Source organism: Strongylocentrotus purpuratus, unplaced genomic scaffold (assembly GCF_000002235.5).
Source record: "Strongylocentrotus purpuratus isolate Spur 01 unplaced genomic scaffold, Spur_5.0 spur5_scaffold_3, whole genome shotgun sequence".
NCBI classification, from domain to species: domain Eukaryota; kingdom Metazoa; phylum Echinodermata; class Echinoidea; order Camarodonta; family Strongylocentrotidae; genus Strongylocentrotus; species Strongylocentrotus purpuratus.
This window is the reverse complement of record NW_022145609.1, coordinates 31639452-31664878: the sequence shown is the minus strand read 5'-3', so window position 1 is coordinate 31664878 and position 25427 is coordinate 31639452. Positions and strand designations below refer to the sequence as shown.

The 25427-nt window shown below is 35.7% G+C and overlaps 2 protein-coding genes across 4 annotated transcripts in view; one reads left to right on the top strand and one right to left on the bottom strand.

The window, feature by feature from the left end:
- The window catches only part of LOC579418 (sodium bicarbonate transporter-like protein 11), a 77848-nt gene extending 67032 nt beyond the window's left edge, over window positions 1-10816 (top strand). For all 3 annotated transcript variants that reach the window (XM_030996745.1, XM_030996744.1, XM_030996743.1), the window contains 6 exons: window positions 362-468; window positions 1622-1787; window positions 2452-2625; window positions 4000-4195; window positions 4953-5122; window positions 5804-10816. In XM_030996745.1, coding sequence (XP_030852605.1) covers window positions 362-468; window positions 1622-1787; window positions 2452-2625; window positions 4000-4195; window positions 4953-5122; window positions 5804-5867 — 877 coding nt within the window. In that variant the 3' untranslated portion in view covers window positions 5868-10816. The remainder of the gene's footprint in view (window positions 1-361; window positions 469-1621; window positions 1788-2451; window positions 2626-3999; window positions 4196-4952; window positions 5123-5803) is intronic.
- Window positions 10817-18438: 7622 nt separating this feature from the next.
- Window positions 18439-24676, bottom strand: LOC100893788 (zinc finger protein 367). Its single transcript, XM_030996566.1, has 4 exons — window positions 24223-24676; window positions 21364-21483; window positions 20825-20969; window positions 18439-19181 (listed from the first exon to the last, which is right to left on the bottom strand). Exons 1-4 carry the CDS (start codon window positions 24587-24589, stop codon window positions 18893-18895), a joined length of 921 nt encoding a protein of 306 aa, XP_030852426.1. The 5' UTR covers window positions 24590-24676; the 3' UTR covers window positions 18439-18892.
- Between the last annotated feature and the right edge of the window lie 751 nt (window positions 24677-25427).

Sequence of the window (25427 nt, the reverse complement as noted above, 5' to 3'; positions counted from 1 at the left end):
GGAAATTGGCATAAAGCAATAAAATATGATTGCTCGATCCTTTTTCTAATGATCAAAGAACATCATGTCATGGTTCATGTATATTAAAACGTCTTTCCAGTGCCCTTTTCTTTTTCAAAACTACCCTTTACCTTTAAACACATTGTTTCACGATTGAATGAATGCAACCACAATATTGAAACTTTGTGTGAATGTGAAATTAGATCACCATATGATGCGATCATCTCCAAATCAATTTTGCTTGTCTAACAATTGGGTGAATTTAACCACAATATTGAAACTTCATGTGAATGTGAAATTAGATCACCATGTGATGCGATCGTCTCCAAATCAATTTACTCGTCTCGTTGCCTCCTCTCAGTCCATTTCTTGATGCAAGCAAGCGAGAGGCTCTGGCCGACTACGCCCTTCCAGTGGCCGTTCTCATCATGTCCTTCGTCGGATCCTACGTCTTCAGGAGTACAGAAGGTACGATCACTCAAAATAATAAATAATCAAATTGGCAACACTTATACAGTCAAACCTGTCTATAGCGACCACCCAAGGGAAACAAAAAATGTGTTTGTTATAGACAGGTGGTCTTTGTAGACAGGTTCCTTTAGTACATGTTTCAATGAGAAACCATTTTCAAGGGAAACAACAAATGTGCTTGTCATAGACAGGTGGTCACTAAAGCAGCATACTCTTCACCAGTTTTTTCGTCAGATTTGCAACCAAACTATATTTATTTATTTATTTGTAACACTCAGTTTAATACATTTCTCAAAGGATTGTAGTGAACATTTATGCACAAAGAAAATTTGTTCATGGATGCTATATGCTTACCGGTAAACATGGATCTATATTTTCCATCTCAGTTTGATTGCCATTAGACAAGGTGAAATGGTTTTTATACAATATGACTGAACGTTGCCAAATTAATGATTTTTCATGCTATTTTCTTTACTCTACACAGAGTTGAATAGGATGAACATTTTCCAAGGTTTTCTTTCACAGACACTTTGCTTGTCTTATTTAGTACCATGTGTTGGGGAAAAGAATAGTGCCTGCATCATATCTGTTGATAACAAATATAAGTCTGAACAATAATCCATCATATTCAATCTATTTTTCAGCACTGAATGTAATTTTACAAATCGTCATCGATATTATGAACCTCCAGTCCGTGGATCGATATATTTGACAAATTTGTCAATTCATAAAAATACATACAAATACAAACAAATACATACAAAAGCATACAAATACATACAAAACATACATCTACATACAAATACATACAAAATACAAATACATACAAAATATAAATACATACAAAATACAAATACATACAAAATACAAATACATACAAAATACAAATACGTACAAATACATACAAAATACAAATACATATAAAATACAAATACATGTACATACAAAATACAAATACATAAAAATTACAAATATATACAAATACATACAAATACATACAAATACATACAAATACATACAAATACAAACACATACATACAAATACATACAAATACAAACAAATACATACAAGTACATACAAATACAAACAAATACAAATACGTACAAATACAAAATATATAATACATTCTTGCTTATTTGTATTTTGCAGCGGACTTGTTTAGCTATAACGATGGTGAAGCTCTGAAAGTGACCAAGTTTGAGGGGATCACTATCGGTATGGTAGCCGGCTCCATGGGGCTAGGATTCTGTCTCTCTCTACTCTTCTTCATGGATCAAAACATATCTAGCGCCCTTGTTAACAATCCTGCTAACAAGTAAGCATATTTTCCTTTTCTTTTTCTATGTTTGTCAATGTTTATTTCTTTCCCTTATTTAAAAAAAAAAAAAAAAAATCCTTCCCGTTTACTAATTGTTTATTTCATTTCCCCCCATTTTTTCAATTTAATTTGTTTTCACTTTATTTCTTGACAGTTTTTTTTACTATATAAATATTAGGGGGTGATGTATTACATTAGAAAGAACATCCTTATCCCATAGGACTTTTTACTATTTCTTCATTTATTCCTTACAAAAATGGAAAATCACCTATACGGTTGTTGACCAACATTTATCTTTGGTACACTATGTAATAACCACTAAACAGTTTTTTACCAGGTTTTTGCATTGCCATGCTAAAATATGACGTGTTGTTTTTTCAGTACAAAATTGTTCAAAAACTGATCTTTTGTCAATCATTTGTATTATCATGCTAGAAAATATCAAAATCTCCCTTTATTCCAATATGGGTGCATCCTATAGCCCTGCAGCCGGCTTAATGACATAATTACAGGGCTCTCAGGGATGACAGTATCAATACTCATAAGGCTTCCCTGGGTAAACAAGAAATTTTCAAGAAGGATTTAAAGGATCAACTTACCATCTTTATGTAAGTTGATAATTATAATTCCTAAATGGTTCATTTTCAATCAATTTTTATAGATTGAAGAAAGGGACAGCGTACCATCTGGACCTGTTTGTAGTAGCCATCATGAATTGCTTTGTGTCCATCTTTGGTCTACCGTGGGTCCACGCTGCTCTGCCTCACTCTCCGCTGCATGTGAGGGCGCTAGCCGACGTCGAGGAGAGAGTCGACCAGGGACACGTCTACCACATGTAAGTTTGATTCGAGTCTTCTGGTAGGCGTTTCACAAAACTTGTCATAAGTGACAAATGACAGGTTTTGTTATAAGCTACTGAAATCCTTGCTTCTGATTGGTTATCAACAGATTTGTCACTGAATTTTGTCATTTGTCATTGAAAAAAGGCTTTGTGAAATGGGTCCCTGGTGAAAGAGGTAGCAAGAGTAACACATTTTTCTTGGATTAAACATTCAGTTTAAGAATTTGAATGCAAGATGCACGCAATATGTTACTGTTTCCATTAACTACATGTAGCGTCAATTACACCAGGGGGGTGTTTCACAAAGATCCTAAGTTGAACTTATCTCTGAGTTGGACTTAAACATTATGGAGAGCCATTTGTAGCCTTCAAATAAGATATATTCAAAAGCAAAAATTCAAGTATTTTAGACTTTTCATAAACTCCTCATCAAGAACATGAAATCTCCCATGACAATAAAAAATATGAATTATTTGAATCGACATTTTATGCCTTTTAAAATAATTTTTACAAAATATTTTAAAGGATGCTAATGGCTTTTCATAATTGTTAAGTCCAACTTAGAGATAAGTTCAACTTAGGATCTTTGTGAAACACCCCCAGATCATGAAGCCAGCAAAGAATTAGGGTGCTCAATGGAGGTAGAGTTAGTCCATGTACAATGTCAGACATCATGACTAATTTTGCTTTGACAGATCCTTCACCACTCAGGATTTTGACTCGTACCGTAAATCTATGTGTATAAGACGCACTTTAAAAATTGTTTTTTTTTTATTTATGCCCCTCCACCTGGCACTATGCCTGGCAATGTCTCCCAGCTCAGTAATCAGTGTGTTGACTCACCACTCGGAAACTAGAACAACACTCAAATTTGTCTGTCAGCTTGGTTTGAAAGTAATCTTTCTAATAAATCTCAATATGTAGTTTATAATAATAATTCCTCCAATTTTTCTTCTATTATACACATGGCGTACCACAAGATATTTACGGTAATAATGATTTGATTTTTAATCTTTGGCACGTTGTTTCCAAACTTTCACTATTTCTATTTCACTGATGTTAACAGGGGCCTACTTTGTTTTATAATAAGAATTCTCTTTCATGTCTAAATTTGTTTTCAAGCACTTTTTTAGGTGACTTTTGCCATCTTTGTTGATGATGAGGTGAAGGTTACAGAGGTTTATCTAGCACCCTTAACTAATCTTTCTCTTCTAATCTCTTTCCATACAGCGTGGTGAGAGTGAGAGAGACACGTCTAACCCCGCTCTTCTCGCACATTAGGATAGGACTGTCCATCATGATGCTACCAACCCCTCTGCAGGGTACATCCCTTAATTAATCTTTTTCTTCTAATCTCTTTCCATACAGCGTGGTGAGAGTACGAGAAACGCGTCTAACCACACTCTTCTCGCACATCATGATAGGACTGTCCATCATGATGCTACCAACCCCTCTCCAGTACATCCCCAAGGCTGTCCTCTACGGTCTCTTCCTCTACATCGCGTATACCGCCCTCGACGGCAACCAGCTCTTTGAACGCATCGTTCTACTCATCACAGAACAAGTAAGGATAAATGTCTTGACAGAGGGAGGTTGTATGTAGGGACACTTTCTTTGGCAACAGGTTCTACACAGTCAATCTCATACACTTCTTGAATCTCCAAAGCTATAATTAACCTCAGACTAAACCCAGAACCAAATACAGTGTAACCTGTGTATAAAGACCTCTCAAGGGAGACATGAAAAATGGTCTAAATAGGCAGGTCTTCTTTGTGGTCTGTATAGACAGGTGGTCGCTAAAGCAGGTTTGACTGTAATTAGATTACGTTCTTTAAAGGGAGAATAAGTTTGAGTTTCTGTGGGATTGCACCGTATGTACAAGTGTCATGGTCGAGTGGTTTAAAGACCGTCAATACTACTGGGCCAGAAGGGATTAGACCACAAGTCGATTTTTGCACTCTTGCAAACAATGCCTCCTGTTTATCCAAGCGTGAACACAAATCACACAAAAATGATACCAAACAATTTGGGATAAAACACTCTTTCATAAGATGTATAATAATTTACTGTTCATAGATGATTTTTAAAATTAGTAGCAATTTTCAAGGTGTAAACTTTTTTTTGACTCATACGGTAGATATAATAATTTTCCAGATATATCAATTAGTAGGCGATTTCTCTGCAAAATTTGTATCATCACGTATTAGTCAAAACATATTCTTTCACATGATTGGTAATAAGAGCTTCCATTTTATTTTTGAGAGGGGGGTGTTTCCAAAACTGGTCTTTACCTTTAACATGTATTGTCATTGTTCTTCTAGGCTGCCTATCCTCCCAACCATTACGTGAGAAGAGTACCACAGCGTAAGATGCATCTCTTCACCGCTGTTCAGCTTCTTCAGCTCGGCATCCTCTGTGGGTTCGGCTTCTCCCCGTGGCCCTACCTCAAAATGGTCTTCCCTCTCCTCATCCTCACCTTTCTACCTATTAGGTGAGTACTTGATGGAGGTGTGGGAGAAGACGAAGAGAGAGAGAGAGAGAGAGAGAGAGAGGGGGGGGGGGTTATAGACACATAGAACATAGAGGATGTGCTGGAGAGATCGAGTAAGAGAGAGGTAGAAAGCAAGAGAGAGAGAGAGAAAGAAAGATGGAGAGTTAAATATATTAATTGGTGAAATGTTGGAGAAGAATAGGAGAGGTAGGAAAGGATTAAGAGAGAGACAGGGAGATAGAACTGAGAGAAAGATTTAGAGACATAGGGCTAGAAAGAGGGTGTTGTGGAGAGATAGAGTAATAGGGAGATAGTGTAAGAGAGAGAGACAAAGAGAGAGAGAGAGACACACACACACACACACACACACACACACACAGAGGATGTGGTGGACATATAGAAAGAGAGGGAGGGAAGGAGAGAGAAATTTTACTGATTATAAATGTATATTGTGTGATGTAGAGCTATAAAATCTCGCACGACAGAGAAGGGGAGAGAAGCAAAACTGAAAAGATGTAAATGTAAATGTTAACAAAAAGGAGTGTTATTAAAAAAAGCCCAGATACACCTGTATGTCTCCTTTGCAAGAGGAAGGATTTTGTATTTATTGATAGTTCTGATTTGTTTGACTTGAAATTTGAAAGGCTGTTTAATAACAATTTCTTCTTCTTTTATTTCCAGGCACAAGTTAGTACCATTCCTCATTGACCTCAAGTTTTTGGACGCTCTGGACCGTAGCCACTAAGTCGGTCATCGGAAAGGCCGCTCGCTTTGACCGATGACGACGACAAAGCATCCAAGCTCCATCCATGTGTGACCGTTGCTCGTTATTTCTCATGCATTATTCATCATCATCATCATCACCACCGGTCTCCACTCCACAAGAGACGGTGGGCAAGAAGTCATCGTGCAACACCTAATGATTGTAGTTTCATAGACATCCCCTCTTTGTATGTCTTTTAATGTCCGTCTGTGTGTCTCTCTTTCTCTCTGTCTGCATGCATTTCTTCTTACAATACAATTAGGGATATCCCCTCTTCCAGGGAAGGCCTGCTCCAGAGGGCAGCATTTAGGATGGGTCCGTACAGAATGCTATGCGGAGGTCTGCACGATCTCGTCTATTTCGCAGCTGAATAGTTTTGAATTATTAGACCAAATGTATTTGTAGTATTCTTCGATGAATCGAATGAGCAGTGGTATCTCTCATTAGGAAAATCATCGTACATGAATCCAGGAATCATTGTGAATCTAGTGATACAGGAAGCATGTTTCCCATCTTAATAAAAGATCTGCATGTAGCATTTATCTTCAGCTTTTCAAAACAGTCATTCTATTCCTTATACTGATAAGGATTCAGGTGAATGAAGAAGAAAAAAAAATATGAATAATCCCCCCCCCCCCCTCCATAGGCAAACATGGTTGCAAGTAATTGTTGACTTTTGGTTCTTCAGCATGAAGAGTTCAGTCAACTATCTTTTTTTTTTAAAGGCATGCAGCTTAGTTTTTGACTGATACACATGTTGTAACAGCCAACATCTTATTAAATTATGATATTTTATGCTAGTTTTACTCTCTCTTTATCCTTGGGTTTAATGCTTTTCTGCCCCCAACATACTTGATTTCCATAGAATGGTTCTAAGGAGGATCGACATAGCTGATGAAAGTTTTGATCACCTTCCAGTAAAACTTTGTGTAGAAATGGTCTCCCCTTTATGGAATGTAGATAGTTGACAGCTTTTCTGTTTTAAATCTATACACTTTCTAAAGGCTTGTTTAGATATGAAGCAGTAAAACACAGTGTTTTTTACAATGTGTAAAAGAATGGCGTCTACATGCACATAGATCTTACCTACGCGTATCCACTGAGGTCTGTGTTATAAGAAACAGAAATGTGATGTGTACACTTACATCATCATTTTAAAAAAAAACGCTGCTGTAAACTGCATCACATTTGAACAAGCCTTAAATTGTGCATGCTTGTTTCAATGTTATTTTATTTTGTATCAAGTCGACAATCATTTCATATAGCCCTTTATTTCTGAAAGTATAGAAAAAACACTTTCCCAAGTTCCCGAACACGAGGGCAAGAAATTTGATAAATATATCTTGTTGAAAGTCAAGCAAACAAGTTATTTTGTTGCAACCGTTCGCAAAGTTTCATAGGATTACTTTAATAACCTGAGATACATATTTCCTATGTAAAGCTAGGTATTAATGCCAGTGAAAAGTTGTAAATATGTTGTTGTTCATTTTCATGTCAGCGGACATGAAATGTATCTTGTTCTATGCAGGAATTTTTTGTAGAATTCCCATGAATATGTACATATGTTATTTGAAACGAAAACAAAAAAATAGAGTTCGGACATATTTTTGCTCTTTTTGCTGTATGTTAAAATACGGGTGGAAAATTGGCGTGTGAATGAATGAATTACTGTACCGTTATTAATTACTACTTGAGAATTAGTACTGTGAAAACACCTTTATATCTATTTGTCCTTCAAATGAATTACACAGTTATTTATATTTATTCAAATACCGGTAATGATGTAATTGGACTTCTGATAAAGCGTGGCATTATTCTATACTCTTTGGCATTTCATATTTCATGTAATGTGTTTGTTAACAGACGTGTTCTAAATCTTCCTGCTGTTGTGTTTCACTGTCAAATCTACACGTTCGATATGTTTGGTTGAAGTGTTCAAATGTACACAAAGAAATAGTAAGATACCTTTGATACGATGGCTTCACAATCAACAGTTTCTTGTGATGCATTATGGGAAAGAGTCGGCATAAATATCAGCTGTGGCACTATTATAGATACAGGCCTTTAATCAGAAGTTTTTGTGGGGAGTTTTGAAAAGCTTATCTGGGGTAACAATTAGTGCTGATACCAAGACAGTCCATCTCCTGGAATGTTAAAAGATGTTTACCCACGAGCTGAAAAATTGACCTATTGCGGCTTGCCATTGGGGGCGCTGTTCATTGTGAATCCAGCCTCTTACACATCGTCACCCGTTATGAGAGCTATTCAAAGTTTAATACTCCATCAGTTTTAATGAACATGTAATCAGTACCATGATGAATTGGTTTACAAGGTATACAGAAGACCAACAGTTGTGAGAATGACAAGACATAGGAATTCCTTCGGAAGGCCCGATTTAAGAATGTTCTTGTCGAGAAGTTGGATATCTGCACTGACTTTTGTTGCTTTGTAATTCTCAGTTGAAAGTTGTTTGTGACGTGAATAATAACCATTCACTAAAGATCTTTACAATCTGTGTATGGAACTGTGTTTGGCGGTTACACCGTAATACTTTCATGACAGTTAAACTTGAAGTCGTTAGTTAACCTTGACAATAACACCTTTAGCTTGGAATCGGATGGCTATGATAGTTTGTGTTGATTCTGAAGATAACAAGTATCTACCGGTAGTTAAAAACCATGTACCTTGAGTTACGCACAATCAAAAAATATTTTTTTCATTTTAAGCTTTGAGTTCATGCTAGTTGCATTATTTTTCTTATAGAGTTGTCAGTTTGTTTTGCTCTTGCCCTCAAAGTTATCATTTTGGCATTGGTGTGCTTTGCATTATAAGCTCCTATTATAGCTTGTTCAACAGAGATTTGTGTGTTGTATGAAGTGTTTCCAAGTTGATTGCTCTTTGCTTTGTTTTAATTTGCTTGTTTGTTTGTTTGTTTTTATCTAAAGATAAAATTGAGTTCTGGTCATGCGATCGCATTGTGACAGAAATGGTGTGGAATCGATCAGAAAAATTTGATCATGTAGCATATAAGTATTTTTAAAGAGTGAAATATTTGCTAATATTATTTAATTCGCTTTACATTTTGTTTTTACATTAAGGCTACCATAGGTGAAGCATGTCTCTCAGTGTAAAATCTATCTACCAGTACCTTTCAGGGGCTGCTTTACTATGAGTAATTCCATGATCAAAATTTGGTAGCAGACATAACTTTTTTGTTCATTACAAGAAATTAAACTCTGGCTATGTAAAGAATTTGGATCTGTTCAAGAAATATGACAATAACATGCAAAGAACAGAACTCACAGAGTCATGAAAATGATCATAATTTCTTTTAGTTCCATTTAATGGAGGGTTTCACATTATGTACATGTATTATCAGGTCATGGAGAAGGAATAGAGAGGCTTGTTATTCTACAGGGTACAGCTGTATTGAAAGTCATATTCTTGATGACCTGTCATTATTAACCTGAAACAACAGAAAAGAAAATAGTTTGTGCTTTGTTAGCGATTTTAAGAGTTACACATGTATGTGCTTTTTAGGAGACTCCTACTTTTCGTCCGCTTGGAGCTACATAGGCAATATTTCATATCGTCCCACACAGAGCTATATGTAATACCCCTGTGGATCGTGGCAGACAAAATTTGCTAATCTTACCACTATTAACATCCATATTTATTTCGATTCTGGCTCCAAACAACTCTAAATTGTATTTATCAAGCCTGTAATTGGACTGTGTAATATACTGTTAACTAACATACTTCTCGTCGTCAATGACAAAGTCAGACTTGGGCCATTATTAAAAGGCATGTGGTAAGCTGCCAATTTGGCGATGCAATAGGGTTCATTTCGTGCAATGATCTATCTTAATCATAACAAGCATTTACCCAGTATACAGAAAGGCATATGTAGCTCACTATTTTGTTTTGTCTTATTTATTGAGATGGACGCTTGCGTTGTATGGTTTCTTTGCAGTTGTTTGCAGCTTTTTGACCCCTTAAGGCTTATTCAGATATGGCGCGGTCCGCAAAAAATGCCTCTGCGTTTTTTTAACATATAAAATGAATGGCAACAGCGTGCGTCAAAGGATCTGAGCTCTGTGTTTAAAGTTACAGAAATGTAATGAGTATACTTAACATTTTTTGTCGCGTCATATCTGAAGAAGCCTTTATGGTACCCCATTTATGTTTTGTTTGTGAGTTTGTATTCTCAATTTACGTTTAATCGGAGGACATTCCCTTTTGAAAATACCTGCGGCCAAACTATCAGTAGTTGCAAATGTTTTCCTTCTCTTATCACAATACAATGCATGAGGCATATGAGGGTTTAGTTGATTCTACGATATTTATTATTTGCACAAATGTTGTCTTACGCTAAGAAGTTTGTGACATGTACCAGCAATACTATATTAATTTTTTTTTAAATCAGAGAATTACTTTATAAATACATGTAGTGCCATCCTAGCAGTATACGCACATGCATTGTGTACTATTTAGTATTCGTGATGCAATGACGATATATTTATTTCAGTCCATCCGTACCTGAAACGTAACTTATAACGCAACAAAAAGTCGAGATAGTGGAAACATGCTTTATCAGTGTGACCAAACAGCAATCTCTTGTGCAATCTTGTCAGGACCAGAATTTTTGTGACATGCTTAACCACGATATAATCGGCATTATAAGAAAATGATCAGGTTAATGTATACCGCACAAGCAGTAATATAGCAACTGTTTGAATATACATACGTCTATGTACATTGGGGTTGCATTTTATATGCAGGGATGTCATATTTATTGCTTACAGTTTGAGAGATGTGGTGAGACATATCATTACCTATCTTAGCCAGGAAATTAGAGGTACAATAATAATCTTCAATATCACCAAAGAGATGCCATGCATTATTGGGTATTTGAAAATGTGTAGTGCATGCTTGTGAGAGAAAGAATCCAAAACCTTGTTGTAAGAGAAGAGTGTAATTTTATCACAATTTCATATGACTCCATTTTGCTATCTATTAATCATTTAAAATGAAATGGAATAACATCTGTCAGTGGAAATCTATATAAACAAGAAAACAAGCTTTAAGTGACCAAGTTCTCCGAAAACGGAGAATCAGTTTCCTACATGTGTTTAGCAAATGGACGTCATATCTTGAAGGTAAACAAAAGTAGGCATATTTCTCTTGACACCAAAAAACTAACTTTTGCATACCATATTTATCCTTGCTTTGAATTTTTTATTTCTATTAATTAAGCGAGTGTGAGCGTAGAATAATTTCTAAAATAGTACCTTGAAAAGTATGGAAGACAAATCAAATTGCACTTCGGTAATAATCCTCATCTCTTTGATATTCTTTATACTACTATAGAGTTGAGATATTATATGACGTAAAACTATAATACCAGGTGCTTTTGTAACATCGTTATATCACAACAGATAAAAACTGCATAGGTTTTGTAAGCAGCTACAGACTAATACTCTATATTACCAGGTTTACATTGGTGACTCTGTTTTTGTTTGTAGAGTTACGTGTGCAAAGAAGAACTTGTTGTAAAATGTTACACTGTTTGGTATATTACGAGCGGTAGTTTTAACTTGGTTGTTGGAATACCTACGTTGAAGTTGTCATTTTACTGCTGAATAACAATATGTCCAAACAAAGTACTGCTCTAGATGTTTTCCTTTCTTTGAAATAATGAAATTTGTTCTTCCATTGTTGATACAACTCTGGAGCATCGCTAAGGTGAAAATGTTTGTTCATAGTTATTGTATTGATGGACTCAATCTACCTAAGGAATGACTATTCCGTTACGCTAATGTACATGTAGCTATCGGCTGAAGTTTTCTACCATTTCATTGATGCACAAAATAGTATTTCTTGAATATTATCTCTTTTCATCCATTTTTTAGTTCAGGGATGTTTGAATTGGTAACCAAACAGCTGTAATTTCATACACACAACAGATCTAAATAAAGAAACTCTCCTACGCTTTTATGCAAGAAACTTGGTAGAACATTAACTACGTGTAGTATCTTGGAGACGGACAATCTTATAAAGTTTGTGACTGTTTTTCGTAAGTTTATTCATTTATTTTTTTGGTTTGTAGTGTATGTTCCTTTTCATTAAGATGATAATTAATCGTCTTGCCCTGTATTAGTTTAGAGGAAATTCATTTGAGCGTGTGTATGTGTGTGTTTTACTACTCGTTCTAATGCACAGAGCCTTCCTTGCGTGAATTGCATTTCATTGTGTGAATATATATATATCTACATGTATATTTCCCCGTAAACATGTATAAATATATATATATCAAACTGCAAATTATATAAAATTTAGTGTATATAAACTGCTTTTCTTCTAAGAGAAGACAATGTACATTGATGTAAATTTCATGGTTGCAGATATTGTAGATTTCATTGCAAAGAGAGAATTAAGAAGGAAAAAAAAAATCAATTTCATATGTACAGTCTATTAAACTAAGTGTTGAAGTGTGTGCCAGTAACATATTAGAATACATTCAAAGAAAGATATAACCATTATAAGAAACACCTAACGCATGTGCCCCAAATGTATATGAACAATATAAGGTATATGTTTGAGTTTAAGATGAAGTGACATGTGTACATTTATAAGCAATTTTTTAAAGCTTCCATGGGACATTTGCAGGTTCACCTTCCGAAATTTGTAGATTACATAGCAAAATATTTAATTTTTTCATGCACTACTCCACTCAGGAGTTAGAGACTGGTAGTCGTAGTAGTGATAGATACGTTTACTGTATCTGGTATAGATTTCAGAATCAACTTGAGGTTTTGTTCAAAACTCTATTTATAGTTTATTTAATTGTCTTGGTTCTGCACAATGTAAATGAGAATGGTGACTTTGAAATGCAATTTCAATATTTCATCTAAACCTTGCATCAGTTGTGAAGAGAAACATCATTTCACGAAGCTGTATCTAATGAGAGTTTTCTCTGATGAAAAGCAAGGAGGGATTCCATCATTAATCAATGATTTTTTTTAGACCACTAGATTAAAAACTAGCTTTAACACTCAGTGCAATTATAATCCAATAATTATTTCATAACGATCCAGGACTCGATACTAACAGGTTAGATGCCTGGGACCCCCCAAATTTCAAATTGTTCACATAGGGCATATGCTATAATACCAACTCTATAAAATAAAATTATTATTATTTTTTTTTTTTAAAACCCTTCATTGAAGTTTAATAGTGTTGGGCCTGCATAAACCATGTAAAATCTGGAAGCGAAAATGGGGGATATATGCCGTAGAGATCTGAATAATAGGTACATTTTTAATTGATCATATGTGCATTTAAACTTACTAGAGTAGCTTAGTCAAAACGTTATGATCTTTCTCTTTTTCAAAGGTTCGTTTCTTTACAAATTACATTCAACACATATAGAGAACACAAACTGATAGACATGTATTTTTTCCGAGCTGTTAAACCAGAAAAGTATCCCTCCAATTATCTGTACTACCCAGTGTCGTAGAGACATATGTAGCATGCTTGAAACACATCTGTTATGAGCCAAAAGGTCGTATCTCGGTGGTATATGTTACGAGATAACGCCTTCTAGCAAACAATATTCCAACTTTGTTAACAACAGAGGCATATATATCTTGCCTAGAGTCGGTAGCAAATAGGGTTCTTGGTAATAAAGGGTTATTTTTTGTAAATAGGACATTTTTTAATGAATAATTACCCCCCCCCCCTTCTTGTGTATTGATTTGTTCTGAGAGTTTATGCTAAACATCTGAAATTCATAATTGTAAGTTTCACCATGTATATAAATTAGAGTTGGTCCATTACAGAGGAATTCATATGAGGCTCTTTGTGTGACTGTAAACTTGATTTTATCTCAATGTCTCCATAAGTTGCTCATGAGTCTGAAATTGAAAAATTGTTCTCGACTTATTTAAAGGCTTACACAGTTTAATTTTCACTCAGATGTCATTTTATGAGACAAGATTTAAATCAATACACCTTTTTTTTTTCTTAGTTCATCCTGATGAATCCATTGTTCCATAATATCCAACTTAACAATATGTGAATCTATCATAAATTTAAAACAGAAAATATAAAAAATTCTCTTAACGAGACTAAAATAAGAAAAGACAATTTTAAATTTGAGCACTTGCAACCTACTGAATGAGATGAAGTTTACAGTCCTGTAAGAAAGCCTTTATATGACTCCTTTATCAAACCAATAATACAATATCCATATTAAGATAATCAATTACTTTTGTAGTTAGGAATAACTATGTACCTTGTTGTTGTTTATACCATACTACTTTGTACCAAAGAGTGAGGCGTTCTCTCGATGTTTACAAGTTTGCTGTTTTTTGCGTATGAGAAATCACACCATTTTTCTTACGTATTTTATTTTTGTTTTCCATTGGAAACTGAAATACAGAACTGAGATGTGCAGAAGTTTTCTGTGTGTCATGTGCTTGCTTTCTTTCTTTGTTAATTTTGTTACAATTTGACAAATATTTAGAAGAATCTGCACTTAGGGGGTAAGATATTCTTAATTCTTAATTTTTGTATTACAGTACAACATATTAACACACTTATATAGTGCTCTTACAGCGACTGAATCACAGCTTATTGTATTCATCACCAAAAACATTTCAAATGGCAATTTTGTATGACTTTGAAACATGCACTAGATAAAAAGAGCCAAGGAGTTTTGGTAGAGGTTAGCCCCGTCCAATATTTTGTATGAACATATTTTTTTCATGGTTGTTAAAGGTAGGATAACAAAGTATATCACTGCAAGAGAAAGTGAGAGAAAAGTGTAAAATTCAGAGGACTATCACCATCTCCTCCCATTTGAAACCAATTTGGACTTTTCTTAGACAGAAAATGCTTGCATAATCCTGTAATTTGTTGTCATTTCATGTAGGGGTATTTGAAACCACTTTATGATTTTTATCCAACTCTATTGACTTTCTTTGGAAGCCTTGGGTTTTCTCCTCAAAATTAATCCAATAGGCCATTTTGGTAATGTAATCACAATCTTTGTGAAGTGCCTCAATACAAATATTTCATTCACCTGTAATGATTACCTATTTCAATACCGATAGTCGGAATGCAATATGGATATATTACATGTTGGTAGGTTGGGCAAGCCATGATTGTTCTACCTAGCAACAATTAAAGATAAACTTGAGTTCTGGTAATGCGATTGCATTGTGAAAGAAAAGGTGTGGAATGGATCAGAAAAGTTGATCATATAGCATGTAAGTAATGGTGTGTAATGCAAGGTTCTGGAGTCATCAAAATCATCATAAATTTGGCAGTCTTGGTAAAGTAACAATCACTTACACAGAAAGATATATATATGGGACAGAACATATGGTGTTGGGGCTAGTACTACCCTGATTTTCTATGCACATTACTCAGCCAGTATACATTTTCTTCCAAAATTGTTTGGCACATGACATTTATTTGTAATCTTGAACATTCAGTGTAAGTTTCGTTAGATTCTGTGAGAATTCATGTTCTTTTTTTACCAGACCTCAAGTTTATCTTTAATGTATGCAATACACATTCTGACTATTGAAATACAATTATTTGTAGATAAATGAAATAATTTGTAATGAGGCACTTAAAGATTTAGGTCACATTACAAAAATCCCATTAAAAGATCAAAGTTTATTCCCCATCTGGCTATGGAAACCCCCCCCCCCCCCGCAAAAAAAAACATACACAGGCATCCTGCTTTAACATTCACTTCTAAACAATGCAAATCTTAGACATCAAATCACTTCTGTTTATATATCCATATTTATTTATTTATCTATATCATACATTCAATGTATGTACATTTTTTCTATTTACAGACACAATTTCCCATCCAGCACATAGACTATCAATATCAAAAACAGGCAGAATCTATTAAGGGCAGGTATCATTAACGCAGTACGCACATAAATACCTTTAAAAACAATAATAGATACAAGGAAACACTCCTTACGGTGCTACATGGATTCAACAAGTGACATATTTAGACAAAGGTTTCTTTGAAACAGGATTTTTTTTTTAAAGAAAAAAAGAATGGGTGAATTTTTAACAGGGAACAGATCTGTAGATACATAAATAATTTTACGGCAAGCCATTTTTTAAAGTGCATTCCAAAACAGATAAAACCTTCCTTTTTTCGGTTATACCACTTTCCAGGCCGTTTATCTTAAAAAAAACATGCAGAGATAGTAACTGAAACGGTGTTTACACAAATTTCCTCATTTTATACATTAAAAATAGGAATGTATATGAACATTAAAATAACGTCTTGAATAAAATGTTTTAAAATGTGATATTCTACAAATGAAGAGTTTCATTCCAAAAGGAGCTAAATCCACTTTGGGTACTTCTGAGTAAATCACCTTTTTTTATTTCTCCACTTTCCCTTTAGCCATGGACCTTAATGTTTGTATATATTTTAAAGGTGTCACCCTGGACCGATAATATATGACAAGAAAAAATCTACCAGTTTTTCCTGATTTTTGCTAAATTTTTAGATTTTTTTTTCTCGTGGATTTAGCTCCTTTTGGAATGAAACATGATATTGTACCTGGAAAATTTCATATTTTCTCAATAAAGTCACTGAAATTTATTAAAATTTAGTAGCAAACCTCTCCTTTTAAATAATAATAGTGAAATCACAACTAAAAATACCTTTTGAAAAGAAAATAAACAACATATCATATTTTCATTCCAAAAGGAGCTAAATCCGTTTCATTCCAAAAGGAGCTAAATCCATGTTTCATTCCAAAAGGAGCTAAATCCACAAAATCTAAAAAATTTAGTAAAAATCAGAAATAACTGGTAGATTTTTTTTCTAATCATATATTATTGGTCCAGGGCGACACCTTTAACATATAAAACAACATGAAGGTACATTGCTAAAGGGAAAGTGGAGAAATAAAAAAGGTGATTTACTCAGAAGTACCCAAAGTGGATTTAGCTCCTTTTGGAATGAAACCGATTTGGATTTAGCTCCTTTTGGAATGAAACATGATATTGTACCTACATTTTTTCATACTTCCTGGTGAAATTTTCAAATGTGATATAGTGCATTTTGTTCCATGTAGGAAATCATTATTTTAAGACAAATAACTCCATTTTGATAAAATATGGATTTAGCTCCTTTTGGAATCAAGCTCTTCAAATATACATTTTAAAAAAAACAACGAAATAGTAACTTTCATGTTTATAAACCTGGGGTGCATGCTTTCTTTGAAATAGATATAAAAATTAGCTGTCAAGGACCAATTGCTATCGGGAGAAAGGTGTGCGGACATACAGTTAAATAAATGTTGCTATTTACAGAGTTGCACTCAGTAATAAAACAACACAAAAAAACGCACACTAAAACATACCACATTCCAAGAAACAACATAATGAGTGATTTCAGGTTGGGTGTTTAGGGCTGGTGTAAGTGTATAATAAACACCAACACCAGCCCTAAACACCAAAATGGAAATCAGCTGGTGTTAAGGCCTTGAACTCTGAATATCGTCAACTTCCGGTAGCTAGTGTTATCGATTTTGCAAAATTGTTGTCTGCTGAACCGACCTTTGTGGCATGTGTTAATATTTTACGTACAAATGTCCTATTCACTAACACTAGCCCCTAGGGGTTAAGCATATGTTGATTTCCAGTTTGGTGTTAGTGTTATGCTATTGATATCGGTATAGAGCTCTTAATTTCATTTTAGAAAATTAGCTCGATTTTAAGATCTCTTGACTGCTCTAAACACTAACATCCAACTTGAAATCACTCAATGTACATGACATAGTTACTAGTCTTTGCTTTTCTCCAACACTGTTTAAAAGTTTGACTTCTACAATACAATGGCATATCGAACATAGGATGTTTGAAGGCCGCACAACAAATATCAATACCACTTACGTTTTGTATACGTAAAACAGGTGTACACAGTGTACAATCTGACCACAGTTCTATCATCTAGACATATTCTCAAACATCAAAAGCAGTGATTTTCATAGTAATGAAATTTTTGCTTTTCACAACAGTAGTTATATCCACAAGATAAATTACCATACACTTAGAAACAAACAAAAATCTACTATGTATCAAAATACAATTTGAATAAATAGAGAGAAAGGGTACTTATCACTTGCATAAAATATACAGCATTCATGACAAAGAGCCCACCTTTTTATAAAAATGCACAGCAAACATACCTACATGTATACATTAACTGTTTACAAGATTTGTTTAGGCAGGCAATTTGGTTTAGATAGATACATTAGCCACAACCATGCAAGAAAAATGGAAAATAGTTGACATTTTCTCTTTCTAAATACCACAATTAATTTGCATTTTGCGATTTTATAGGTTACACATGATTACTGTGTTGGTAAGTCGAGAAAAACAACACCAATACATTGTAGTTCTAAAGACACGTACAGCTTATGATGTCAGGGAGGTATTTCACAAAGATCTAAGTTGAACTTATCTCTACGTTGGACTTAACAATTATGAAAAGCCGTTAACATATTTGAAAATGTTTTTTTACTGTTATTTCAAAAGGCATAAAGTGTTGATTCAAATCTGTCATATTTTCTGGTATCAAGGAGATTTCATGTTCTTGATGTGGAATTTATAAAAAAATATAAAATACTTGATTTTTCGCTTTTGAATACATTTTATTTTAAGACTACAAATGGCTCTCTATAACTTGTAAGTCCACTTTAGTGTTAAGTTCAACTTAGGATCTTTGTGAAATACCCCCCTACGTATTCTTGAGCTGGCATCCTGGAAATTTCTTCTGAATTGCAGATGTCTGAAAACTTCAACGTAGTCACCATAGCTTTTCATCTTTTCTCTAGCGGCAGTGGAACCACATGTTAACAGTCACTATTAAAAAAAGTTCACATCAAATGTTCTTTTCGAGCGAGAAATTGCTCTCCACTCTTGACCTCGCCTCGGGTCGGGTCAGGGAAGGTCTACCGTGAACTCCCACATGCATTTTGTGCGAGTTCGATGAGTGCCATGGCCCCTAACAACTTGTCCTTCTGCTCTTGCTGCTGCTCTCGTATAAGCTGCCGCACCATCGGTCTTCGGCCCCGCTTCGGCGTCTCCTCCGAGTCCTCGCCCGCATCGCCCGACTCGACGCTCTCGGTCCTGAGCCGCTTTCGAGTATTTGTCGTATCCCTAGGACGTCTAGATGTAGGTGTTCTCGTCAGTGGGGAGGGGGAGCTGTACAGGGTTGCTTCTACTTGCCTCTGTTGATATCTACAGAAAAAGAAAAAAATGCTTAATTTGGAAATACACGTAGCTCTCGAATTAAAATATAAGTGGACTTAAATTGGTCTTTCTCAATCTTATATTTAATTAATCAGGGCTTATAGATCGAGAGTGATTATTATTTCTTGGGGAATTTAGAAAAACAAAAGAATAAGAGTCAATATGTCCAGGCCTACAATGTCACTTTGAAGGGAAAACCAATTGCTCAACTCGTCAGAGCCTACAAATGGCAAAGGTCTCATACATTTTAGACAAATGTAGCATAAACCCTGTTCTCAATGACTTCCTGTGAGTGTAAACAAAAACCATGCCAGGACCGATCCAGAAGATCACTTCGCGATGTGGTCTTCTGGACCGGTTTGCTTCCTAGATCGCCCCAGACGGATCTAGCGTGCAGTGTGAACATAAACAGTGCCAGCAAGGGATCTTCAACCAGAAGTGAGTGTGTTTTGGTGGGAAAGTAATGAAAGAGAGAAAGATAATACAGTACAAGAATAAAAACAGAAAATAATATATGGAAAGATAGAGAGAAAATGATAGAATAACATAAGAAAAGGTGATAGAATGAAGAAACAAAGAATGAAAAAAAAAAAAAGACAGAAAGAGAATGATAACACAAAGACTAACATAAGAAAAGGTGATAGAAGGGAAAACAAAGAATAACATAAGAGAAGGTGATAGAAGGAAAAACAAAGAATACCATAAGAAAAGGTGATAGATGGAAAAACAAAGAATAATGTAAGGAATGGTAAGAAGAAAACTAATAGAATGATGAAAACAAATTAAATCATAAAAGGTGATAGAAGGAAGCAACAAAGATTAACATAAAAGAAAGTGATAGAAGGAAAAACAAAGATTACATAAGGAAAGGTAAGAAGAAAGAAACAAAAGAATAACATAAGAAAAGGTGATAGAAGGAAGCAACAAAGATTAACATAAAAGAAGGTGATAGAAGGAAAAACAAACAATAACATAAGGAAATGTAAGAAGAAAGAAACAAAAGAATAACATAAGAAAAGGTGATAGAAGGAAAAACAAAGAATAGCATAAGGAATGGTAAGAAGAAAAATGATAGAATGATAAAATCAAAGAATAACATAAGAATAGGTGATAGAGGGAATATACAAAGGAAAGCGTAATGAAAGATAGGAAGAGAAAATAATGGAATAACAAAATCATAGAATAACATAAGAAGTGAAAGAAGGAAAAACAAAGACTAACATGGGAGAGACAGAAAGAGAAAATGATAAATAACAGAAAATTCAAAGATACAAAAAGAGATAAAAGATGGAAAAACAAAGAATAACATATCGGTAAGAAAAACAGAAAAATAAAATGATAGAAGGAAAACATAAAATAACATGAGGAAAGATAGAAAGAAAAATTATAAAATGCAAAACCCCACAAGCAAAATATTGCAGAAGATGAGGCGCTTTATTCAGCGCGAACATTTGACCTGCTGACCTTATAGCAACAGGAGTGGTCTAGCTTGGTCGTGCTACCATAGCAACAAGAGGAGTCTGAGTTTCTACTGTAAAACATACTTTTCATATTAACCAGGAACTTAGAATTCATAAAAAAAAGATCATTTAAATGGACAAATATTCAATTTGCATTTCTCTCTCACTCACTTTTGTAACCATTCTGCAACCTCTTCGCTGTTCTCGTCCGTCTTGATGACCTCATCGACCTGAACTTGAGTGGTCTCACGACGAAGGCCAGCGTATGGATGCTCCGGACAATGTCTGTTTGCATGTGTGAATCTGGATCGGCATCCTGATGACAAATGAAGAAGTAAAGGGCTCAAAAACACAAGATAATATTTTTTTTCTAAAGCTACTGAAAAAGTTTCCTGCAGACTATTGGCCTAGATGGTGTATCTAGTATCTACATTATACATGACAACTTACCCGCAATTGATGCGCTTTCCAGTAGAAGTAAAAAAAATAATTAAAAAAAATTGGGTGAAAAAAGAGAAAAATTCACTACATCATGCAATTTGTTATGAGTAAGAGATCATCATTAATCAATCTTGCACTCTTAAAAAAAAGAATTCTCCAAACACAAAATTCCCCATTAGTACGGAGTAAGATTTTAATAGTTAAGAGATATGAAGGATGAAGGGGGGGGGGGGGGTAAAGAAACCAATCCAGTACAAAACAAAACTGACCTGGTACTGAGCAAGCGAACGGTTTCTCTCCGGTATGTAACCTCTGATGCGTCTTGAGCTGACCACTCTGGACGAAAGCTCGGCTGCAGTTTGGATAGTCGCACTTATATGGACGTTCTCCTGTATCACACACACAAAAAAGGAAAGAAGAAAAAAGAATAGATTACCAAAGTGAGCTACGTCGAATTTAATACTGCTGCAGCAATAGCTTCTTCTTTTTCTTCCTCCGTTGGGTGTTGTAGATTATTAACTACACCTTAATAAGCTGCCTTTTTAAGGGTAGAATATATCAAGAAATAAGCTTGTAGCCCTGCAAAGCTTTAGGCCCCTCCAAAAAAAAAAACATGTTTAGCATCAGTTTTTTTGAAAAATAGGGAGGCCCTTTTTTTTCTCTTCAAAATGGCCACTCAGTACATTTTCCTTGACAGTCGGGCTATTTTTCAAGATGGCCGCCGACATTTAAAACAAAAATCAGAAATAGATCCATTTTAGCAGTGTTCTTCATGTTTCTTTTCTTTAAAATTAGAATTTCAAACAAACAAAAAAAGAAAAAAAAAAAAAGAAAAAAAAAAAGGAAAAAAAAGGAGGTGGCCTCCACAAAGGGAAGCGGGCGGGGATGATAAACATGTATATATTTTTTTAATTGCCTGATGTCCTGTTTAGTAAGCAATGACTCCTATCGGTTTTGATTTTCTACTTGCCTTGTTAGAGTCCTAGTATAAAAAAAAGTCAATGCTCTTGTGTGTATTACTATTAGCCTGGATTTTTCAGAGGTAAATCATACATGAGGAGAGGAAAATAAAATAATTATTTGAAATTTCATTTCCAACTTGGAAAGTTGGAAATCTAAAATTGGTAGCCCCTGAATCAGGACTCAGGGAAAATCAGCAATTTATGTAAGTTAATTAAATTTAAAACCTGTTTCCGTGGCCGGATTAGTGTTCATTTTCGACTAGGTATTGTAGGCCTAGTGCAGCAGTGATTTTGTAAACACAGTCCCAAACAATGAAATGGATCGGGTCCCATAAGTGAAAATAAGCAGGAATCAAAGTTTAAATCTGAATTAAAACATTATTTTTTGCCAATTTAATTAAAATTGAGATTAAAGAATGTAGTATTTTAAATGCAGAAAGCGTGCTCCAAACACAAGTGTAAAGTAAAACATTTAAACCAAGAATGTCATGCCATGGCTTGATCATGATGGAGTCTCGATAGTCAAAATGAGAGACTAGTCAATCACTGGCTGAGCCGAGCTGACTGTACATGAAGTATGTTCACTTCATTTGGTTCGAACTTGGAGTTGGATGGAATTATCCACTACTAAATCAAGTTTATTTAGGGATAGACTAGACTCCATATTTGTTCCACTCAGGGGCGGATGTAGCTTTTTGCCAGGGTTGACCCAGTGGTGGATCCAGGATTTTCCAAAAATTTTATTGTTTTACTTTTTTTTTCTCGCTTGGCTGCCCAAGGGGGGGGGGGGTGGTTTAAAACCTCTGAACCCCCCCCCCCCCCTAGATCCGCCCCTTCCACTGTTTTAGACAAGACAGCGAGTCTGAGCTGAATCTGTCTTGGATTTGGAAATTGGGATTTGGAGGAGAGCATTAATTTAGATAACAAAACAAAGCAAAATTAACCGGTCCAACTCCAAGGCCAAGCACTAAAGCAGACAGATTTTTCTGTCTGCTGTCACAAACATGACAGTCATAATGGCATTGGTAAATCTACCAAAAGTACCATCTACTAGTACTATCTAGACTAATCTCAGGGCGTGTTCACACCGCGAAGGGGGACCGTGGGCGGACCGTGGATCGCGCTATCGTAGCGCGACCCACGGTCCGCCCATTGGCATTCGCCGGATCCACACCGCAATGAGAAAGCGCGGTCTATCGTAGCACCCCCTTTTTTGAGAGGTCCTGTTGTCATGACGCGTGACGTCATGACGTCAGAGCGGTCAAAGATTTCGCGCTCTATTACTAATTAGGAGTGTTGAATAGGCCATTTTCGTAATGTAACCAAATTTAATGCATACGTCTTTGTGAAGTGCCTCAATACAAATGATTTCATTAACCTGATAAGAATAACAGTATTTCAATAGACAGAATCCAAACTGCATACATTAGTTGTTGCCAGTTTGGACAAGCATTATGGCTTGAACTACCTAGCAATTACACTTAATATATGCAGTTGCATTCTGACTATTGAAATACTATTATTCCTATCAGGTGAATGAAATACTTTGTATTGAGGCACTTCACAAACAATATGCATTCAATTTGGTTACATTACGAAAATGGCCTATTGTACCGATTCAGATTCAGATCGCACCAAAATAGAATGAGTATAAAATTCCCCGCGTGTAGAACGATAAAATCCGGCGTGCTATCGTAGCTCGGGTTCACACCGGCAGAGATAGCGCGGTCTAGCGCGCGCTAGACCGCGCTATCTCTCGTGGACCACCCCCAAGAGGTGTTCCAGTGTTGGCTCGCCGTGGCTCGCTGTTGGGCGGACCGAAACGACGTTGTACCTTCCACACCGCAGAGATAGCGCGGTCTAGCGCGCGCTAGACCGCGCTATCTCTGCCGGTGTGAACAGCCTCTCACAGTCTCAGATAGCCTAGGGTCTACTGTCTTACTGTATTTCTCTCTCTCTCTCTCTCTCTCTGCTCTCTCTCTCTCTCTCTCTCTCTGCTCTCTCTCTCTCTCTCTCTGACTCTGTCACTAGATCAGACTAGACTCTATCTCACTTAATCTTACTCTCATCTCACTAGACACTATCTCTGTGTCTCTCTCTGACTCTGACTCTGAGTCTCTCTCTCTCTCTCTCTCTTTCTCTCGTGTTTCTCTCTCTCAAATTTACCTGTATGTGTTCGAAGGTGGGCAGTTAGAGACTTTTCTCGAGGAAAGATCCGGTCGCAAATGATACACTGAATAACATCTCGACCAATTTCAGTGCTTCCCGCCTTCTGCAACTCAGCCACTGTCTCTGCCCGCGGTCTTCCCCTGCTGTTCCCTCGTTCGACGAGGGGTGAGCCGCCGCACGAACTGGCAGTGGGGCTCAGCTCGACGTTCCTAGCGCTCTCCGACCATTTCCAGGGGTAAAAATAGCAGATTCCAGGACTCACAGGACTCAAAGGCGTCAAGGGAATATTTGGTGGTCGAACTGGAGATCGAATTTCGGTGTTTGGCATAATTTTATGCGGCGAATTCTTCAAAACGTTAGCCATTTTAACCTCTTTTCTTTATCTTAGGCGTTTTGTTTCCCGTCAATGATCGCGCGTTAACAACAAACCGACCTCAAATTTGGCGCTCCAAAATGCCCCGGTTGCAAGGTGTTATGGGAGTTTTTCAAGCGGGCTCTTTAAAGGATAGCCTCAGAATATTAAGTTCAGATTTCAATTAAGATGTATTAAGAGCGTAAATTTAAGCTTTTTACTTTATATTTATGAACCACATTTAAATTATTTTAGTTTGATACCTCAAACGCAATGCAATGCAATGCAATGCAATGCAATTCCCTTAGCTTATAAAGTTATACTTAGACCAAATGCAAACTTCCATATATGGTAATTTTAATTTTGGTCTGTCTTGTCTGATATTTCTTTCGTCTGGATAATGTGTATCTGATTCACTTTAAGATCTACATGACATTCTACTCATTGACTTTATTCTGAGTGAATACACAATTTAGGAAAGAAGTAGGTTTGGAAGTAAAGTAGACCTAGGCATATCGCATATATAGCTCGAGCTCCATGATGACTTTGTCGCGCCTTTTCGTTTTTTTTTTAATCATTGAATTCGGACGAATCCAAAAGCTAAGGGGGTGCGGGGTGAGAACATGGAGTTTGAGAATGTAACGAATAAGTATGATTATTTTTTGTGAACAATTATTGGATGCACATACAATAATCCCCTGTTTGTAAGAAAGGTTTTATTAGTCACGAATTTGCTAATTTAGAAAATATTTGAATTCTTTCAAAAATATATTCGTCCTTACGATGAGCGCGCGAGTTTTTTTCTTCTCACGATATGCATGACGTGCTTGCTAGCTAGCTGCGTAGCTAT

Bases quoted from the DNA above. Each gene is read 5' to 3' on its own strand.
- LOC100893788 (XM_030996566.1), bottom strand. From the start codon at position 24,589: ATGGCTAACGTTTTGAAGAATTCGCCGCATAAAATTATGCCAAACACC. The intron at 20,970-21,363 runs GTCAGTTTTGTT...ATTTGTCATCAG, and splicing joins GTTCGCTTGCTCAGTACCAG to GATGCCGATCCAGATTCACA. The intron at 19,182-20,824 runs GTGAGTGAGAGA...CTTTTTCTGTAG, and splicing joins GTTGCAGAATGGTTACAAAA to ATATCAACAGAGGCAAGTAG.